The sequence below is a fragment of the Carassius gibelio genome, chromosome A20 (genome assembly GCF_023724105.1).
Source record: "Carassius gibelio isolate Cgi1373 ecotype wild population from Czech Republic chromosome A20, carGib1.2-hapl.c, whole genome shotgun sequence".
Lineage (NCBI taxonomy): Eukaryota > Metazoa > Chordata > Actinopteri > Cypriniformes > Cyprinidae > Carassius > Carassius gibelio.
In genome coordinates, this window is record NC_068390.1 from 20745940 (window position 1) to 20766848 (window position 20909).

The following is a 20909-nucleotide window of genomic DNA, read 5'->3' on the forward strand; positions in this document are numbered from 1 at the left end:
CTTAATTTTTTTAAACTTTGTCCATGTTTAGCATGAGAATCCAACTCTTTAACAGTGTAAAAAACTCAGTATGCATGAAATAGCATTTCACCCCCCCTTTAAGATTCCTTATTGCATCTACTTTGGGAAGACTACATAAAGTGTTTTTGCTTTTGCCTAGAAGTGTTTTTGCTTTTTCCTAGAGCATCTCCCTGACATGGCTGCTTCAAAACTAACTGCGTCACTGAAACCACTATAGAATATTTTTACTTTTTGTGTTATGTTTCCTTTTGGTTTAGAAAATGTATGTTTATGATTGTGTTTTATGTATAATCAGGGATATTAAGCCGGACAATATCTTGATGGACATGAACGGTCACATCCGGCTGGCTGACTTTGGCTCCTGCCTCAAGCTCATGGAAGATGGGACAGTGAGTTGGATCCTCAATCCTGAATTGTCGAGCACACGATTTCTTGCTCAGTTAGCCTTGTGTTATAACTTCCTGTCTTCTTGTTCCTGTTTTCTCTCAGGTCCAGTCCTCTGTGGCAGTTGGGACCCCGGACTACATTTCTCCAGAGATCTTGCAGGCTATGGAAGACGGGAAGGGGAAGTACGGGCCGGAGTGTGACTGGTGGTCTCTGGGTGTGTGCATGTATGAGATGCTGTATGGAGAGACTCCCTTTTATGCTGAATCCCTGGTGGAGACCTATGGAAAGATCATGAACCATAAGGTTCGTTTGCATTGTATTGGTTGATACCCCTAAATAAATTCCCTTCTGAAATCTGCAGTAGAGTATCTTAATTTCTAGGTAACCCTTTCCTGTTTTAGTTCACCAGGAAAATTTGTTTGTGCCTCTGTCTTGGTATAAAACAAATAGTCATGAGCGGATGTTCTTTTTGTCTTTTCTTCACTATTTTATTCTGGATTAGTCATCTCAACCTAACAATGAGGTAAAAATTTGCCTATACATCAAGGTTCGTTTAGTGGGATTTAATTAATGGAGCACATCTTAGACCACCGTTATTAGCGTAGATAGGCAGAGATATCTGAGAGAGTCTCAATGCGCAACACTCGAGTATATTTGCACTCATTCATTTTCAGGAGCGCTTCCAGTTCCCACTTCAGATGACAGATGTGTCCGAGGAGGCTAAAGATCTCATCCGGCGGCTGATCTGCAGCAGAGAACACCGGTTAGGCCAGAACGGCATCGACGACTTCAAACAGCACCCCTTTTTCACAGGCATCGACTGGGACAACATCCGCACATGTGAAGCCCCCTATATCCCCGAAGTCAGCAGCCCCACTGACACCTCCAACTTTGACGTGGATGATGATTGCCTCAAAAACTGTGTATGCCTCTCCTTTCTTTCTAATTTTATCCTGGAGCTGATGTATTTATTTCACATAAATGCTTAATGTGTGGTTCCAGAGACACATTTTCTCTTAAATTTGCCACTATGTAGAACTGGATCATTTTAATGAATATTTGAGTTTTTCTGAAATATTTTAGGAGACGTTGCCCCCACCTTCACACACAACGTTTTCTGGACACCACCTCCCATTTGTAGGCTTCACCTACACAAGCAAATGGTGAGTCAGGTGTTTATTCATCATGCCTGGTTTAAATATGTAAGAAATTATGAGAGTAAAGACTTTTACATTGTTAAATGCTGTTCTTTTGAATTTACTGTTCATCAAAGATTCCTTAAAAATCCATCACAGCTTACCGAAAAATACTGAGGAGCACAACCATTTTTAAAACATAGATAATAATAAATGTTTCTTGAGCACCAAATCAGCATCTAAGAATGATTTCTGAAGGATCACATGACTGCTGAAAATACGGCTTTGCCATCACAGGAAAATATTACATTTTAAAGTATATTCAAGTAGAGAACAATTGTTTTAAATTGTAATAATATTTCACAATATTATAGTTTTTGATGAAATAATTGTAACCTTGTTGATACTTTGTTAAAAAAATATATACAAAATCTTCACAACCCCGAACTTTTGAACAGTAGTGTAGATTGTAGTGCGCTTTAAATATTTGTATTAATTCTGCATATCACATAATTTGAACTGCAGTTTCTTGTGTGGTTTGGTTCTGTAGCACTCTGTCAGATCGAGGGTGTCTGCGGGAGTCCATGGGACCGCCACAGGTAGATGCTGAGCTTCAGCGTAGCCTGGAGGAGAGCCTGGCCTCAGAGGCCTATGAGAGAAGGATCCGACGTCTAGAACAGGAGAAGACCGAACTTGCCCGGAAACTACAGGGTGAGGGCACTAACACATCCACACTGAATCATATTTGATCTTTCTGTCTCTCTGAAACATCCCTTTTCTCTTAGAGTCCACGCAAACAGTGCAGGCACTGCAGTACACTGATTCAGATGCCCCAGTGAATGCTAATAAAGAGGTAGAAATCCGGAGTTTAAGAAGTGAGATCGACATCCTGAAGAAACAGATAGCAGGTAAGAGCTCAATATTGAGTTAGATTGCACGAGTCAAGGGCACAGTCCTGGTCTTGGGTCTTTTTTTACTTTATTGATTACCCAATGAGAGTAGTGACATCTCTAGACAAAGAATCTATAATGTTTCATCATGTCAGACTCTGGACAACTGGAACAGCAATTGGAGGAGGCCACCATAGTTCGAAGAGACCCGGAAGACTCGTCTAAAATAATCAGGAGCTTTGAGAAACAGCTGAAGAGTGTCATGCAAGAAAGAGATGATCTGCACAAGGTACCTATTCCATTGTATTTGAAGAAATCTGTAAAAGTTCATACTGTTAGCTAGTTTTCTACAGCAGTCTAGGGTGCTGAAGCTAGTCAATTAAGTCAAGTTTTTTGGAGTATGGTTAACTAGCTCAACCACGCACCCACCAGGTGAGCCAAGGTGGTTTACCAACTCCAGTCATGTTGGCCTTAAATCCAAAAATCAGGCTTCTGAAGTGCAGCTCTAACTATTCTAAGATTTGCTGGTCTTAGTTGGTTTAAACTGGTCTCCCAGCTTGACCAAGCTGATGTTTAGCTTGTTGATCAGATTAAATATCCCCAGTCCCCTCTAAAACCATCAAAATAGACAGATTGGCTAGACTGAGAGACCAGCTAGCCACTTTAAGCTTGTCTATGCTGTGTTTTTTCAAGATTATTGCCATAAATTACCAACTGTTTTTTGTGACTGCTGGCGTAAAGGTCCAACTGACCTGAGCGTTGACTTTAATCTTTAACCGTTCTGTTAAACAGATTACTGTTTAGCTCAGTGACAAGGATAAAGGCTGGGATACACTAAATGACTTGACATGACAATCTGAATATACTTTAAAACACTATGGATCATACACCTCCTGACTTTGTAAATAGTTACAGAGAAAAATTGGGCATCATGCATTAAAAGACTTAGAATCACGAACTACCAGACTTTCAACAACATAACAAATAATGCAGAAATGTGTCACATTGGTAGGAAGACACATGACAAATGAAAACAGTATTTGTTCAAAAACTGGCTCAAAATAATCAAACTATTTATATTTTCCGACTGGATTCAATCATAGTCTGAAGCTGTCTATCATACAAGATGTGATTTAAAATTTAAAATTTTAAATTTTAAATTTTAAATTTTAAATGTAAAATTTTAAATTTTAAATTTTAAATTTTAAATTTTAAATTTTAAATTTTAAATTTTATATTTTAAATTAATTTTAAAATCTGTCAAAACTGACTGCACAAAATCTGCAAACCGACTCTGAATATTAGCATCTGGCATTGATCCTTCCAGTCTGTAAAGTGGGGCAAAAATCTGGACCAAAGTTGTATAGTGTATTCCAGCCTTAAGTTATGTTAACTTTGATTCTGTAATGAATATGTGAAGGAGCTGCTGGAGTTGGCAGAGAAGGTGAAGGCTCAGGGGAAGGAGCTAAAGGAGGCTCACAGTCAAAAGAAGATGGCCATGAAGGAGTTCTCTGAGCTGAACGAGCAACTGAGCGATCTGCTCTCACAAAAGCAGCGGCTGAGCCGACAGTTCAGAGACAAAGAGGAGGAGATGGAAGGAGTGTCACAGAAACTAGAGGCTCTACGTCTAGAGATTCGCAAAGCTGAGAGAATGCGCAAAGAGGTATACGCATCAACTTACTGGTGTTTGACTTTATATAAGCCAAGTCGGCATGGTACGATTTTTATCATCAGTGCATCAGTCATTTTTGTGGATTTGTTGGCTGTGTATTTGATGTTTGTGGTGTTTTCGTCTCAGTTAGAGGCCCAGGCTGAGGAGCAAGCAGCAGAAGCTCAGAAGGAGAAGAAGCTACGAGAGAGAACCGAACAGTACAGCCGACAGTTAGAGGAGGACCTGGAAGAGATGAAGGTGACAATGCATGAGTATATTAATAGTTATAAAAATATATAATATAATATATAGCTGTGTGTGTATATATATTAGATCTTGTTTGCTCCCATTCCCCCCCCCTTTTCTCTCATTCTCTAAGTCCTTTAACCAACTTTACACTCTCATATGTCTCGATCTTCCTGCAGCAGTTGAAGCAGGCTGGGCCGCATCACTCAGAGGCGAGCTCAGACCAACAGCAGGAGCTGATGCGCATACGAGCGGAGCTGGAGAAGAAGAACGTGCAGTACGAGGAGGAGTTGTGCCGCCGGGAGACACTCCACACCAGCGAGCTGAAGGGCCTCAAGAAGGAGCTCCACGATGCTGAGGGTCAACACCTCACACTCCAGAAAGAGATTCTCATGCTCAAAGACAAACTGGAGAAAACCCGCAGAGAAAGGTACGTGTGTGATCATACCTGCCCAGGGTTTTGTGCAGCTTCTTTACATTGTCAGTGAAAGCATCAGGTAATCATCACATTCAGCCTTTCCATAGTTACAGCTTTTCTTGTGTGCCGCCCACTTTGACAGAAAGGGCCAATCGGATGCCCCTCGGTTTGTTTTTATGTGACTTTAGAAGCATTCATCTGAAATTGAATATATTGAATATAATAACTATCGTCTGCGAATGGCACATGGTCATAATGAGACCACCAGCTTGTTGGGCCACCAAGGTGAACTGGCAGATGTGTTTATTTACATTGAATTTCCATGGTAGCAGAATGTATCTTTACTGTAAATTTTATCGTGTTCATTGTTGTGTTTGTAACAGCCAAACTGAGCGAGAGGAGTTTGAGACGGAGTACAAGCAGAAGTACGAGAGGGAGAGAGCCCATCTGATGGATGAAAACAGGAAGCTCGCAAGTGAAGTGGAGAAAGTGAGATCTCTATCGCTTTCAGAAACACGTGTGCCATTGCTCATGATATTCATTAACCTATGACGCTTTCATCACAAAAAGTATACATCAGACCCCTGAAATTCCCTCGTCTTCTCTGGCAGCCTTTCCCCAAATCTGCTAACATTCCTAGAGAGAGATCGTAACCACACACTCTTACCCAAAATTGCTTCTTGGCTCAGCCACTGTTTACTTTGGACTGCAGGGTAAAATCAGGATCAGCCATTCAAATAGTTCTGCAAGTTTGGACGTATCAGATATTAAAGGGCTCCTTATTTTTGGTGGCATGGATATTAAACATGATTCATTTCGTAAACATACCTGGAAACCCAAAACACAAAGGCAGCTTGAAACAATAGCGCAGCCGGCCAGACCTGTCGTGTCAAGTGCCAGATTGGATGAGGCTTAGAAACATAAGCAAGAATGATGGCATTTGGAAGGAATAGAACCAGGATGTGCAATGCCTGAATAAATTCACATTCCTGTCAAAGAGCGCTGCAGAGGTTTTGCACAGACTCGCCGTAACATATTATGTGTGCTTCCTGTCTTTCGTGCAACATTCACTTTCCTATTGAACAGAAGAACAATGGAAGCTAGTAAAGTTGATCTGGGAGCCTTTTTTAATTAATGAAAATTATTTGTTGTTGTTTTTAGTAGTAGTTAACCATGACAGCACTGGTAGAAACATGCTAAGAACCACCTTAACACATATTGTTCTTTACTCGTTGTGGTCTTTTTTGTCTTTTCAGCTGAGCTCTATGTATGACCAGCTCAACAGTAGTCACAAGCAGAAGGACGAGGAGATGAGAGAGTTGGCTGATAAGAAGGAGAGCATTGCCCATTGGGAGGCCCAGATCACTGAGATCATACAGTGGTGAGTGGAGCCCCCTACTTGCAGCCGTGTGGCATCACACTTGCCAAGAAATACATGATACCTAGATGATGCAGATCATTTGTCCATTCATCACTTGAATGCAGTTGCAGTTTTAACTAAGCTAATCTGTGCAGGGTGAGCGATGAGAAAGATGCTCGTGGTTACCTCCAAGCTCTAGCCACAAAAATGACAGAGGAGCTTGAAGGGCTCAGGAACACCAGCTTGGGAGCCAGAGGAACGGTGAGACATGCACACAGCAGATGAGGATGAAACACATATTCTCATCTTCCTGAATGTCTGATGTGGTGGGTCGCTATCTCGTTTTGTTAGGACATGCCGTGGAAGATAAGGCGCTTTGCTAAGCTGGACATGTCTGCGCGTCTAGAACTGCAGTCTGCGCTGGATGCGGAGATCAGAGCCAAACAGTCCATCCAGGACGAGTTTAACAAAGTCAAAGCATCCAACATTGCCACAGAATGGTAAGACCACACATATCAACATAGCTCTGCTCAGAGTTCTGGTTTGCTGATTTCATATAAAGGTCTAATTTTTTTTGTTTTTCAGGTCAATGAACATTCATTTCACTGTTTATGTGAATAGTTTTGAAAATCTATATATAACTTAGCAAAATAGAGCTTTTGCTAAGTTTAGCTAAAGTTTTTCTTAGCTAAGTTTTTGTTAACTCTCTCTTTTCAAATGAGGTGAATTTAAATAGTGACACAGTTTTCTCTGTGTTATTTTTGTCTTACAGCAAATTGCAAGAGTCCGAAAGTAGAAACCAGGAGCTGCTTGCAGAAATTGAGAGGCTGAGGAAAGAGACAGAGGAGCTGAGACTGAGGAGAGGTGGCCATCACTGTTATTTTTATTGTTATTAATATATTTTGTAGCATTTCTTAATACTTTTGGTATTTTTAAATGATCAGTTATTTTAATTTAATTTTTGAATTTTTTATTATTATTTATTTTTATTTCTTTATTGCTTTAATTTATTTGCATTTCCATTTAATTTGAGTAATGTTAGTACAAAAACAATAACAACAACAATAACTTCAAATATCCAACCTACTCTGCATTGCTTTTCACAGCGTCAGATAAAAAAAAGAGCAAGTCCGTCTCTGTTCCAGTCTAATTTGATGAGATTTAAAAAAGGATGTGTTTTAATAAGATTCTGTCACTTTTAGGTGTGAAGCACCAGGATTCCCAGAATTCTTTCTTGGCATTCCTCAATGCCCCCACTTCTGCTCTGGATCAGTTTGATGTAAGTTTACGATACCAGACATCTGCACATAGGTTCACCCTGATTCCCAAAGAAAGATTTTTCATCATTCTTATTTACATTTTTATTTTTTAACTTGTTTTCTGTATTCTTCTGATACATCCTAATCTGTTTTATTTTTAGTATTCTGTTATTTTGTTCCTGTCATAATGTATTTGGTTATTGTTTTGTTTTTTCATTCTGTTGTCCATCAGGACTCATTTTCTTCCTCTTCGTCTTCTTTAGTTGAATTTTGGGAAGATGTAAGTTCTTCTTCAGCCATGTTGTAATGGAATGTCTTTTTGCATCACTCATTTTACACATTTAACAGAATACCAAAGGAATCTCAACTCGCAATTGATTCTAATACAGTTTGATGTTAGCATGTTGCTAAGCTAATAGCACAACATTCAAATAAGTATAAAAATATATACCACAGACAAATAAAGGGTAACAAAATACATTTTCACTACACTAATCCTTTCTATTCATACTTTTCTGTATTGAATTCAATATTGAATTGGTTTTACATTCTACCAGCAATATAGTTCATGGTTATATTTTACTTTTCTGATCCTACATCCACTCCAGTGTCCTAGTAGTAGTGAATCCTTTGTGCGTGTAAATTATGCCCAGAGATCCAACCTCATTCCCTTCCCCTCTTTCTCCAACATGATCGTATCCAGCTGACAATTGTACATTAAGTACAAAGTACAACTCTCATCTTTGTTCTCTCTCTTCTTATGAAGCGGTCACCCTCTTTTGGTCCCGGCAGCAAAACCAGACGTGTAAGATCCGCTTTTGTCCTGTGTAACAGTAAAATCCCCCCACCATCATATTTTTTTGCTTTGGTTGTGACGGCCTGTTTTGCAAATTGCATGAGTGGCAGCTCTGATTGTGGCGATATCTGTAGTGCATGATACCTTCATTGCTGAAATGCATCTGAAATGTATTTGGGAACCTTTTTCATCTATTGAAAAGCATATGAACCATATATGGCTTAGCTAATTAAAATTGGTGGTTTACTTTCCATACTATCTGCTTTTATGATACATTTTAAAAGACCATTTAAATGGAAAGATATAAAATTCTTGCCTTAATATTTGGATCTAATTTGAACTTTTGCTTAGGTTAAAAAGATTAAAATAAGTTGTTTGTTTTAACTGAACACTTTCTCATCATTTACAGACCCTTATGTCGATCCAAACCTAAATGTCTTGTATTCCCGCATGGTGCACAGAATAAGTTGGGAAGAATTGGAACTCTCTTCTTTTTCGATCAAAGACGGTCAAGTTTCATAGACATTTATTATGGTGCAGTAGATTTCTATTTCAAACAAATGTTGTTCTTTGGATCTTTCTGTTCACGAAAGAATGCTGAAAAAACTTAGCATGGTTTCCACAAAAATATTTAACCGTAACAGTTTAACGACAAAATAATGAGAAATGTTTCTTGAGCAGCAAAACGAATGATTTCTGAAGGATCATGTGACACTGAAGACTGGCGTAATGGCTGCTGAAAATTCAGTTTTGCCATCACAGGAATAAATTACATTTGAAAATATATAAATATATATGATTTTGCATTGTAATAATGTTTTACAATATTACTGATTTTGCTGTATTTTTGATCAGTTAAATGCAGGCTTCATTTTAAATCATTAAAAAAATCTTACAGACCCCAATTTTTTGAACAGTAGTGTAGTTATTTGTTGAAAATTTATAAAGAAAAAATACAGGACAGTTATGGAAAGACATGATGGTGAGCAAATGGTGACAGAATTTTTATGTTTAAGTAAACTAATCCTTTACAGATCACTTCAATGTAAGAGCCTCATAAATTGTGGATATACTTCCCTTTATTGTTTTCCATGTAGTTCCATGGTTTTTTTTTTCATGCTGTTCATCATTCATTACGTCTTGCATGTGGTGTGTGGTCTCTGTGTAGTGGATGTATTGTGCCTTTACTTATTGGCTCAGTGCCTGGGAGCACATGCTTTGTTCTCCTTAGAGGGTGTAATTCCAGTAAAAATATTATTGTCATGATAAGCTTTATGGTCTTGATATATTTCGCTGTCAGTGCGTTTCACTCTGCATGGATGCATCACAGTCTGGCCGCATGACACATTTTATAAAAATAATTACCATCTTTTTGTTTCTTAGCTTGACTCGGCAGATTTCACTCCCTCTAACACTCCATCACGAGATGAAGATGCAAGATCTCGTCGTATATCACGCTCGCGCTCTCCGTCATCTGCCAGTGACATGGAGCCTATTGAGGTATCCTTTGGACTCTTAAAGGATAAGTCCACCTAGAAATGAAAATACTGTTAATATTTAATCACCCATATATTATTTCCATCTCATATGCATTTTTTTTTCTCAATGAAGCACAAAAGCAGATGTACTGACCACTCTTTTCCATATAATTAAAGTGATCCAGCTTGGGTCCAGCATTTCAGATTTTTTGTTTTTGTGTTTCACAGAAGAAAGAAAACCAGGTTTAAAATAATGACAGAATTTTCATTTTGATTCCGTTTTTCCTTTAGCTCTTACCAAGAGTTAAATGAAATGTAATAAAATGTACTTGTGTTGGTGTGTCCGCCTCCTAGTTGATTGACCACACGTCACGTAGTCTGCAGACGCCAACAGGAAGATCAGGCTATGGGAGCTTGGGACACTCTTCACCGAAGGTAACTATTTACATCATAACTGTAGGAATGTTTCAATCTGTAGAGATTACACTGCCATTCAAATATGTAAGATTTGGAAATGTTTTTGAAAGAAGGCTGCATTTATTTCATAAAAAGTGACCCTAGACCACAAAACCAGTCTTAAGTCACTGGGGTATATTTTTAGCAATAGCCAAAAAAACATTGTATGGGTCAAAATGATAGATTTTTATTTTATGCCAAAAACCATTAAGGTTTTAAGTACAGAGCATGTTCCATGAAGATATTTTGTAAATTACCTACTGTAAATATATTAAAACCAAATTTTTGATTAGTAATATACAGTGCTAAAATATTCATTTAAACGTGATTTTCTCAGTATTTTCCAGATTTTCAAAAATTGTTGTATCTCGGCCAAATATTGTCCTATCATAACAAATCATCCATCACAAAGCATATTTATTCAGCTTTCAGATGATGTATAAATCTCAATTTCGGGAAATTGACACTTATGACTGGTTTTGTGGTCTAGGCCCTAGGGTCACAAAATACAGTAAAACAATATTGTGAAAATTTTTAATGTAATTTATTTCTGTGAGAGCAAACCTGAATTTTCAGTAGTCATTACTCCAGTATTAAGTGTCATGTGATCCTTCAGAAATCATTCAACTAAGCTGAAGAAATAGAAATATGTCTCTTGTCTCTTGTAAATATGTATTTTATTAATAAACAGTATTTACTTGCATAGCTTTCTATACATGCATTTTATGCAGATTATTTGATTCCTTGCTGAATAAAATAAAGATTTTTTTTTACTGTAGTATATTGCTGTACTGTGCTGAACATTTCTATATATATTTTTTTATAAATTTATATATTTACCATGTGGTTGTTTTCTTGAACCATCTTTTATGAATTTCTATTAAAAATCAATATAGTGCTATAATATTGTATTGTGCTGTAAGAATTTTGTCCAGTACTCTTATTGTCTTAATTATGGAAATGGTTGTGTTTAATAATGTTGCTGATGTTCTCTGCTGCACAGCCCAAGGCGCACCAGCTTAGTGTGAAGACCTTCAGCGTTCCCACCAAATGTAACCAGTGCACCTCTCTGATGGTGGGACTTATCCGTCAGGGCTGCGCCTGTGAAGGTGAGACAACAGAAGAGAAAGGAATCTGTGTGGTTGAAGTATTTGAGACAACAGTAAATATGATATAGTTTTCGAGATGAGCAAACCTGTATGACTTTATTTCTTCTTAGGAACACACAAGGACAACCAGCATGAATCTTAATTATTTTCTTTACTGTGTTCCATTTACTGTACATTTACATTTACATTTATGCATTGGGCAGACGCTTTTATCCAAAGCGTCTTACAGTGCATTCAGGCTATACTTGTTTTTTTTTTACCAGTATGTTCCACAAAAGAAATAAAGTCATGTCAGTTTGGAACAAAATAAGGGTGAAACTTTATTAAATCCAAGGATGCCTTATTTGTAGAATCCTCAGTAATACTCAATGCCGTTTTCCTCCATCTCTCCCTACAGTCTGCAACTTCTCCTGTCATGTCACCTGTGCTGATAAAGCACCCTCTGTGTGCCCCGTTGCACCAGACCAAACCAAGGGAAAATTGGGAATCGACACTCAGAGAGGCATAGGGACTGCATATGAGGGCCATCTTAGGGTAAGATTTGCCAAATATGTTCTGCTTTTCATATTTAGTTCACTATTGCACAGTCTGTCTTCATACTATGTCTTTTCCACATTTATTTTGGCTACAAACTATGCTAGTTGTCTTGTAATGGGGCTTTGACTGTCTTCTCCAGATACCAAAGCCCACAGGGGTGAAAAAGGGTTGGCAGAGGGTCTGGGCAGTGGTATGTGACTTCAAACTTTTCCTGTATGAGCTTGGAGAAGGGAAGGGTGCCCAGCCTGGTGTCATAGTTAACCAGGTCATCGACATGAGGTGAAGGACATCTTCATTCAAAAGTGATGCTCAAATATTGAAGTCAAATATTTAATATATCGTGCTTGACTCGGTTTTATCCTGAGCAGGGATGAAGAGTTTTCCGCCAGCTTTGTTCTGGAGTCTGATGTCATCCATGCTAACAGGAGGGATATCCCCTGTATTTTTAGGGTAAGAACATACAGGAGATTTGTAACTTCATACTGTAGAGGAGGTCCGAAATAATTGTTATTACAAAACTTGTTTTTGATGAACTTTCTGTAATGAAAAACCATCACAATATCACAGATCAAATAATAGCGATCAGGCCATTATGTGATAATCATGACTGAACTAACTATAGCTTTAGGCAGTCATTACTCAATTCATTTCAAGACATTATTGAATTGCTTTTTATACATTGTTCTTTAATTCATTCCACAGGTAACAGCATCTCAGCTGTCCACCTCCTCCAGTCAGAAGACGTGCATCCTCATGCTGGCCGACAATGAGCACGAGAGGACAAAGTGGGTGTCCGCACTGAATGAACTGCACCGCATTCTGAGGAAAAACAAGCTGAAGGAGCGTTTCGTGTATGTGCCTAAAGAAGCGTATGACAGCAGCCTTCCTCTCATCAAAACCACCCAGACTGCTGCTATTATAGGTACAGAGACACACACACAAAAAAAGAAAGAGCAAATACTTATACCCTTACCAAGATGTTTGATTGTCACAATTTCTGTTTAGACCATGAACGGGTTGCTTTGGGGAACGAGGAAGGCCTGTTTGTAATCCACGTCACCAAAGACGGTAAACTTCCTTCATTGATCCTCCTATTTCTTCATTGGCCAATAAACCTAAGGTTTGTGGCTTGTTGGTCAGAAAACTAGACTGGTAACTTAAAGTTTGTTGGTTTAAACCTTGGCAAGTCTGATGTATGAGCTACCAGTTTGCTTCAGGGTAATTGAAGTAAAACTTTTCTGTAATTCCCAAATGTTAAAAACACTGACATGCTCTCCATGTGTCTAAAATGGGTCTATATTGCATTGGAATAACAGACGTTTATTACATTTTCTGGAAAATGAAAACAATGATAAAAAAAAAGCATGATGGAAAACCATAAAAAATCTTTATTGTTAGTGCAACCTTTGATTGTAGATTACTTTTCTTTGCATAAAAGCAGCTAAATCAATGTTTTGTTTTTCCTGTTTATCAGAGCAGACATATTACAAATCTATTAAAGTTTGTAAACTCTAAAAAATTTTATGGTTTGTAAGATTTAACAGTTCCTTTTTTACTTTAAAAAGTGCACTACCATTGCTGAACAATGTGCCCATTAAATCTGAAATAACTAATGCAAGACCAACATTCATTAAACATTTTTGTTCTGTCTAATAGAAATTGTTCGTGTGGGTGACATTAAGAAGGTCCATCACATAGAACTGATGCCCAAAGAGCATCTAATGGCCGTGATCTCGGGCAGGAACCGACAAGTGTGTCTGATCCCCATGGCTGGGTTTGATGGGAGAGAGATTGACAAGAATAAGGTGGCAGATACTAAAAACTGCCAGGCACTGGTGTCTGGTGTGGTGCGCAATAACACCTGCTTCTGCCTCGCCATTAAACGGCAGATCTCCTGCTACGAAATTAACAAGAGCAAGTCTCGCTATTGCCATCTGGTGGACATACAAGTACAGTATTCAAAACCTCTTGTCATTTTTTTTCAAATCAAGTAAATGCAGTCTAAATGTAATTAGTGAACATCCTCATTAGATCACAAAGATCAGCAACATCAACAGCCCTTTCTGTGTCTCAGGCTCCAGGAACTGTCCAGTGGATGGCGTTCTTTGGCCAACAGTTATGTGCAGGATACCAAGCGTGCTTTATGCGCTACAGTTTGCATGAAGATACCCCTCCGGTCAGCATGCTCCACCCAGATGACCCAACATTGGCGTTTATTAAGGCAGAGAACTTGGATGCCCTTTGTGCAGTGGATATCTCCAATAAAGAACTGCTGCTCTGCTTCAGCAAAATTGCAGTGTATGTAGACACACACGGGAGACGCTCGCGCCAGCAAGAGCTAATGTGGCCCGCGACGCCCACCGCCTGCTGTGAGTAGAGACAAGTTAACCATCTTTTTACACTTAAAGGTTAAAGACAAGGGTCGAGGTGTGGCTGTGAAAAAGATTTGTTATTTTGACCTTGTGGATGTTTTATACCTCGCAGGCTACAACGCCCCCTACCTGTCGGTCTACAGTGAAAATGCAGTGGATGTGTTTGATGTGAACACTATGGAATGGATACAGACCATTCCTCTCAAAAAGGTTTGCTTATTTCAGTTTCAGAAGTCTTTCGAAAACGTAATTCTAAAAAATAAATAACTCTTGCACATCCACACACTATTGTAAAAAGACCAGTACGTGAATCATCTTATAAATGAATAAATAAACGTTCACTGGCTCTGTGCAGGTCCGGCCGCTGAACATGGAGGGTTCTTTGAATCTCTTGGGCCTGGAGACGGTCAGACTCATCTACTTTAGAAACAAGACTGCAGGTAATGGCACTGTCTCTGTAATTCATTGAAATGCAATGATCGTAGCTCAAGTCGCTTAATTTTTTTGATTAGTAGTGCTGTTTGAAATAATGAATCATTCAGATTTGAATAATTTGTCTGATAATGCATGATGTGTGTGTTTTAGAGGGGGACGAACTGGTGGTGCCTGAGGTGTGTGATAACAGCAGGAAGCAGATGGTACGCAGCATGAGCAACAAGAGACGATTCTCGTTCCGTATTCCTGAGGAGGAGAGACTGCAGCAGAGGAGGTGAATGTCTCTCTCTCTCTCTCTCTCTCTCTCACACACACACACATGCATGCACACATTTGTGTACTACCATGCTAAAAAGACAAGCTGAGCATTTTCAAAGCACACTTTGTTAGGTCTGGATTTATTATGCACTTTTTGGAACTTAGTCATTATTGTGTTATTATATTAACATACTGGTGTGTGTGATTGCAGAGACATGTTGAAAGATCCAGAGAAAAGGAACAAGTTGATCTCCAGTCCTATGAATTTTAACCACGTGGCTCATATGGGTCCTGGAGATGGAAAGCAGATCCTCAGAGATCTGCCAATGGTGAGAGGCTCATCTTTAAAAGAATATTCTGTGTTCAGTGCACACAAGTTCAGTCAAAATGTGGATTATTGTGTTAATAGTATTACCACAAGACGTAAACAATATGCTTGTTAACATGATTTGAGTGTGCAAAAAAATTGCTCACTAATCTTTTGAATGGAAGGTTACATTTAATATGTAACTATTAATACATAAGTTTTAGTAGAATAGTGAATAGAAAGTGTAAAACAAAACAAAAAAGTATCTTTAGCTTTTAAATCCTCCAAATATTGTCCCCCTTCACTTATACTGTAAGTGCCTCAATGTAACCTTGGTTTTTACTTTCTTTATAAGAAAAGGAGGAAATGAGGGAGTCTTCTTTTTTTTCTTGATGGTACATTCTGCTACACAAATGCTGTCGATTGAGCTTAACTTTTGTCGAACTCAGAATATCCCTCTAATGCTTTACAACCTCGTTTTGATTTGTATTTTTCTGGTTATTTATCAAAGTCACTCCACTCTTGGTTTGTGTCATGTTTGTCGCATTCATTGCATGTTTTTGTGTCCCTGCTCTGTGTGTGTGTGTGGTGTTTCTCTGCGTAACCTGTAGAATGTACGTGCTCAGGACAATCGAGCCGTATTCAGCGGTTCCATCAGCATCCCATCAATCACCAAAAACCGTGCCGAACCTGGGCGATCCATGAGCGCCAGCAGTAGCCTAGGAATGCGTACGTACACACAAGTTGTCTGCTCTTATATTTATCATATTCCGTGGATTTCATTCCCAACCAGTTTCTTTCTTCTCCTCTCTATCAGGGTCGTCCTCTCAGAATGGCAGCGCTCTGAGGAGGGAGTTTTCGGGTGGCAGCTACAGCTCTAAACGCCAGACCATGACGTCACCCTCTGAGAGCTCGCTGTCGTCAGGAGGCGGGATGGACGTGGGCGAAGCGCCGCTCTCTCAGTTCGATAGAGAGGTGAGTCGTGATGTAGGAGGAATCGGGACAGTGGTATCTATATCACCTCATCACATCGAAGCCAAATTTGCACTATGCAGGGACATCAAGGCACATGACCAGCAAGCCTCGGTATTCATGATGATTAAATATGAGCCTTATGCTGTCTTCATGTGCTATCAGAATTATTGTAAATATGCGATTCCTAGTTAGAAATTGGATATTAATAGCCTGTCAAGGTGTATTCTTAGTGATGATGTTACTCCAAAAAACAAACAAAAAAATGTATTCACATTCATGTCGTTCTAAAACCCGTATGATTCTTCTACACATCTTCTGACTTATAAAAACAGCTTGTCCCATCCCTTCCCATTAGGCCTGTAAAGGTGGAACACCTATAATTTAATTTGCCCCAAAGCACTTGAATGCAAATGAGCCTTAGCCCTCTGTTCGCCCCCTCCTAGCTTTGTCAATGCTTACGCCACTTTATGCCTGCCGCCCCATTCCACTACATCCAACAGAATCCTTAGCAACCCACCCACCCGTGCCCTTATCTCACCCGTCATCACCCCATAACACTGCGCTTCGTGCCTCCCGGCTGCTTCATTCTCCTACAGCAAGTTTGGAAGCCATTCTGGCACTCAGTCTGCCCTTTCCTTCTCAGTGGCAAGCAGTATCGCCCTCGGAGAAGACCCCTGATCTGAAAAGGGCTTTAAGGACCCTGCTTAGTAAGATGAAGGTAAACGTCACACATTTGCAGTGAAACATACACACCCACACACACGACTGCGGTCATCTGCACACTGCAGCCCTGCAGAGCGCTTCTCAAGTATCCACTGCCCATTTTTGAAGCTCACGACCCACAAGTGATCGTGGGGATCAGGGAGCTTCGGTTGGGAATAGCAAGCATCCATCCGCATGTCTCACCTTCATACCGCTCTTGCTGGCCACCCCCTGTGTCCACTAGAGAAAACAAAGGTCTTTATGTGAAGAAAAGAGAGACTAGAAAAATGCTCTGTGCAAGTAAACAAATGTACTCAAGGGGGCGCTAGAGTAAAATGTATGTGACTCTATTGATTTGCTAGCTGCGAACCATTGGCTATGAGTGTTTTGAGGATGAGTACTTGTCTTTGTGTGTTGTATGTCTATGTAATTCATTTTATTTACTTTGTAGTGCTTTGTTTTCAAAAATGCAGCTTGATTAAAGGACCTTCATCGGTTTTATGCTTTGTAGACATGGCAGAGCCCAATCAGGAAGACCAGTGCAATGTTCTAGAATGAAAACATTCAAAACAAAATGCTAAATTTGAGTAGTTTAGCATATCTTTTTGTCATCATTTACTCATGTCATTCCAAACCTGTAAGTTTCTTTCTTTTGCAGAAGAATGTTTTAACCTTGTTCATTATATATATATATATATATATATATATATATATATATATATATATATATATATACCTTCTTTTGGGTTCCACAGAAGTAAGTTAGTTTTAAAGGTTTGGAATGACATGAAGGTGAGTAAATTTAAATTGTAATATTTGGGTGAACTATCCTGATTACTATTCCGTTAAGATCATCATGTGAAACAGCGACTTTTCTGTTCATGTTCCATGTTTACATGCCAACTTCTGTTACAAACTTGCTAAAAGTTAGATTCAATATTCTAATAATTTTTTGCACAGTATTTTGTATCATTGCATGTGTCCACTATCGTACAAAAGTTTGGGGTCAGTAATTTATTTATTTTTTAAAAAATTGGACAGCAGAGACATAGAAATAAATTATTATAATTTAAACAGAAAACAATTAAATTGTAATAATATATTGTAATATAACGGTTTGAACTATTTTAGTTAAACATAAAAATTTTACTGAGCCCAAACCTGTGAATGATATATGTCCATCATTACTTGTCTTGTTCATGTGTGCTTTTAAAGGAAAACCTTGGGCTAGATAATCATAATGGCTACTTTCTATAATCCACAAATTCTGTTGGTAGCGCCTCTGTTGTTACAATATTATTTGTTTTTCTGTTTGTCAGGACTCTGATTCACCTCGGCACTCCACCGCCTCCAACAGCTCCACCTTCAGCAGCCCGCCGAGCCCCGCCTCCCCGCACAAAACAAAGTCCCTCTCCCTGGAGAGCACAGACCGCACAGTGTGGGACACATGATGGACTCAACAACGAGCCAATCACAACAAACTTTGAGTCTGCCAGTCACAGTGCTCCGTCCCCTTCCATCCAGTCGCATCCAGGCACTACAGGCCCCTTCCAATTAATTTGCATAAAGCATCACCACTGGGGAATGTACAAAGGAGAAACCACACCAACACAAGCGTGTGTATGTTTGAGCGACCAGGACACGCATGACCTGCAAAAGCTGATTGGAGGAAAAAGTCGAAGTTCGGTTCTGGATTTTAATGTGACTGGTGTTTGTACATAGAATGGGTTAGGGTTACACTTTTATTTATTTATCATTTAGCCATTTCAAATAGGAAAATACTGTCCCCTTCCTCTCATGTAATGGAATGATGATTCCATTATAGAATCTCTCTAATTTACCTGGGGGAAAAAATGCAATGATGTATATATATATTTTTTGCTTTTAAAAGTGATGTGTGCTGTGATTCGTTTGTTACTTTGGCTAAATGGATGAGAGACGACCTCATCTATCGCTTCCTGTCCTAGATTTGTAGGAATTTATAGAGGCGATGACGTGGAATCTGTTACTGTCATCTTCGCCAATCTCCACATAATCCAAACCTTCCGTGAACCAACATGACCTGTGAAAACACCACATTAATGTACATAGGTTAAAAGTATAGTATAATATATAATAAGGAAATATTGAAGAGATAAACTATGTGAAAAAAACCTCATTGCTTTTATTTTTTAAAAATTATTTTAATATACTCGTGCTGAGACCAATTAAAAAGTTCTGTCAGTTCCTTTAGACTTAATTTTTTTTTTTTTGTTTATGATAAAATATTGCCTTGTGTATTTTTATTTCTTTGTTGTTTCTTTTTTTTTTTTAAGATTTTTGTGAGACACTACAAATGTGCTTAAACTATAAAATTTGCATCATGTCTGGGTTAAGTTGTGCTTTATTAGATGACAATACATGCATTGACTTGACCGAAACTGTACAAATATCAGCAAGGTGGCATACAAATATCATATTTCTGCAATCTGGAACCTTTAAATCCAAATTGTGGAACTGGTCCAACGTGTAATTTGAGATTTGCAGACAGACAAATGATAATGTGTTTTGTTCCTGGATGGTTTCATCTTAATGTATCAGTATGGGAAATTGCTTCACCCATATAGTTTGGCTCTTTCTATCTTTTCATTGGATAATTCCGTAACTTTATCCCGTTAAGTGTTAAAACGTTCACACCATAATTAAATGTGCCATTAAAATCTATAACAAGAATCTGCTCCCACAATGCCAGCATGTATTTGTCATTACTTAGTTGTCAGATTGCATTTCTTTTGGTTTCAAAGGCATTTAGCCCATCCGAGGAAAAATAAATGTTTAAAACTCCTCAGAAGTTACACGTCTAATAAGCGACACAGGCTTCACTCTGTTCCATATTCACTTTGCAGCTGATTTAATCATTAGTTACACAAAAAAAGTGAGTCGCCCACCTCATGCAGGCTTCTGTTTGGTGCTCAGATTCTGTTCCTTAAATTCCAGAAAGTGGGAAACTTTTAATTTGATTAATTCATTAAAGGTTTTCCAGAAATTTGGGTCTTCATTTTGTATTATCGTTCCATCTGTAGTAAGCAACCGCAATGGAAAAAAGACATTTGGACAGAAACCTTCGACTTTACATTTATATGTGCTCATTCTCATCTCAGTTCTTTATTTTTTTTCAGGATGAAAATATCATTTGAACAGTTTTGCATCTCATAAATGATAATTCCGTGTTTCATGGTTGTATTACAGGTGCATCTCAATAAATAAGAATGTTGTGGAAAAGTTTTCAATAATTCAACTCAAATTGTGAAACTCGTGTATTAAATAAATTCAGTGCACATAGACTGACGTAAGTCTTTGGTTCTTTTAATTGTGATGATTTTAGCTCACATTATACAAAACCCCACCAATTTACTATCTCAACAAGTTAGAATACTTCATAAGTATTGTGAATATTAATTTTTAGTGAATTGTTGGCCTTTTGGAAAGTATGTTAGTTTACTGTACATGTACTCAATACTTGGTAGGGGCTCCTTTTGCTTTAATTACTGCCTCAATTCAGCATGGCATGGAGGTGCACTGCTGAGGTGGTATGAAAGCCAAGGTTTCTTTGACAGTGGCCTTCAGCTCAACTGCATTTTTTGGTCTCCTTTTTCTCACTTTCCTCTTGACAATAGCGCATAGATTCCCTCTTGGGTTCAGGTCTGGTGAGTTTGCTGGTCAGTCAAGCACACCAACACCATGGTCGTGATTTTGGCAGTGTGGGCAGGTGCCAAATCCTGCTGGAAAATGAAATCAGCATCTTCAAAAGTTGGTCAGCAGAAGCAAGCATGAAGTGCTCCAAAATTACTTGGTAAACGGTTGCAGTGACTTTGGTTTTTAAAAAACACAATGGACCAACACCAGCAGATGACATTGCACCCCAAATCATCACAGACTGGAAACTTTACACTGTACTTCAAGCATCTTGGGCTATGAGCTTCTCCACCCTTCCTCCAGACTATAGGACCTTGGTTTCCAAATGAAATACAAAACTTGTTCTCATCTGAAAAGAGGACTTCAGACCACTGGGCACTGAGCAAATTCCTTGACACATCTGTGTTTGGTGGCTCTTGATGCCTTGACCCCAGCCTCAGT

General features: G+C 38.7%; 1 protein-coding gene across 4 annotated transcripts in view; it reads left to right on the forward strand.

Annotated features, from left to right (window-relative positions):
- cdc42bpab (CDC42 binding protein kinase alpha (DMPK-like) b) overlaps positions 1–19818 on the forward strand; it is a 47310-nt gene extending 27492 nt beyond the window's left edge. Inside the window, exons 6-41 of one of the 4 annotated variants that reach the window (XM_052535423.1) lie at positions 317–410; positions 511–711; positions 1083–1331; positions 1492–1571; positions 2095–2255; positions 2330–2452; positions 2590–2723; positions 3855–4097; positions 4233–4343; positions 4511–4761; positions 5133–5238; positions 6006–6130; positions 6265–6370; positions 6461–6609; positions 6882–6973; positions 7312–7388; positions 7601–7648; positions 8135–8173; positions 9548–9664; positions 9997–10077; positions 11102–11207; positions 11605–11741; positions 11884–12023; positions 12113–12194; positions 12447–12666; positions 12750–12812; positions 13401–13693; positions 13819–14113; positions 14229–14326; positions 14472–14556; positions 14702–14825; positions 15021–15138; positions 15728–15845; positions 15934–16091; positions 16735–16809; positions 18113–19818. In XM_052535423.1, the coding sequence (XP_052391383.1) occupies positions 317–410; positions 511–711; positions 1083–1331; positions 1492–1571; positions 2095–2255; positions 2330–2452; positions 2590–2723; positions 3855–4097; positions 4233–4343; positions 4511–4761; positions 5133–5238; positions 6006–6130; positions 6265–6370; positions 6461–6609; positions 6882–6973; positions 7312–7388; positions 7601–7648; positions 8135–8173; positions 9548–9664; positions 9997–10077; positions 11102–11207; positions 11605–11741; positions 11884–12023; positions 12113–12194; positions 12447–12666; positions 12750–12812; positions 13401–13693; positions 13819–14113; positions 14229–14326; positions 14472–14556; positions 14702–14825; positions 15021–15138; positions 15728–15845; positions 15934–16091; positions 16735–16809; positions 18113–18244 (4831 nt within the window). In that variant the 3' untranslated portion in view covers positions 18245–19818. The remainder of the gene's footprint in view (positions 1–316; positions 411–510; positions 712–1082; positions 1332–1491; positions 1572–2094; positions 2256–2329; positions 2453–2589; positions 2724–3854; positions 4098–4232; positions 4344–4510; positions 4762–5132; positions 5239–6005; positions 6131–6264; positions 6371–6460; positions 6610–6881; positions 6974–7311; positions 7389–7600; positions 7649–8134; positions 8174–9547; positions 9665–9996; positions 10078–11101; positions 11208–11604; positions 11742–11883; positions 12024–12112; positions 12195–12446; positions 12667–12749; positions 12813–13400; positions 13694–13818; positions 14114–14228; positions 14327–14471; positions 14557–14701; positions 14826–15020; positions 15139–15727; positions 15846–15933; positions 16092–16734; positions 16810–18112) is intronic. The other 3 variants (XM_052535420.1, XM_052535421.1, XM_052535422.1) reach the window with 3 other exon arrangements.
- Positions 19819–20909: the final 1091 nt, after the last annotated feature.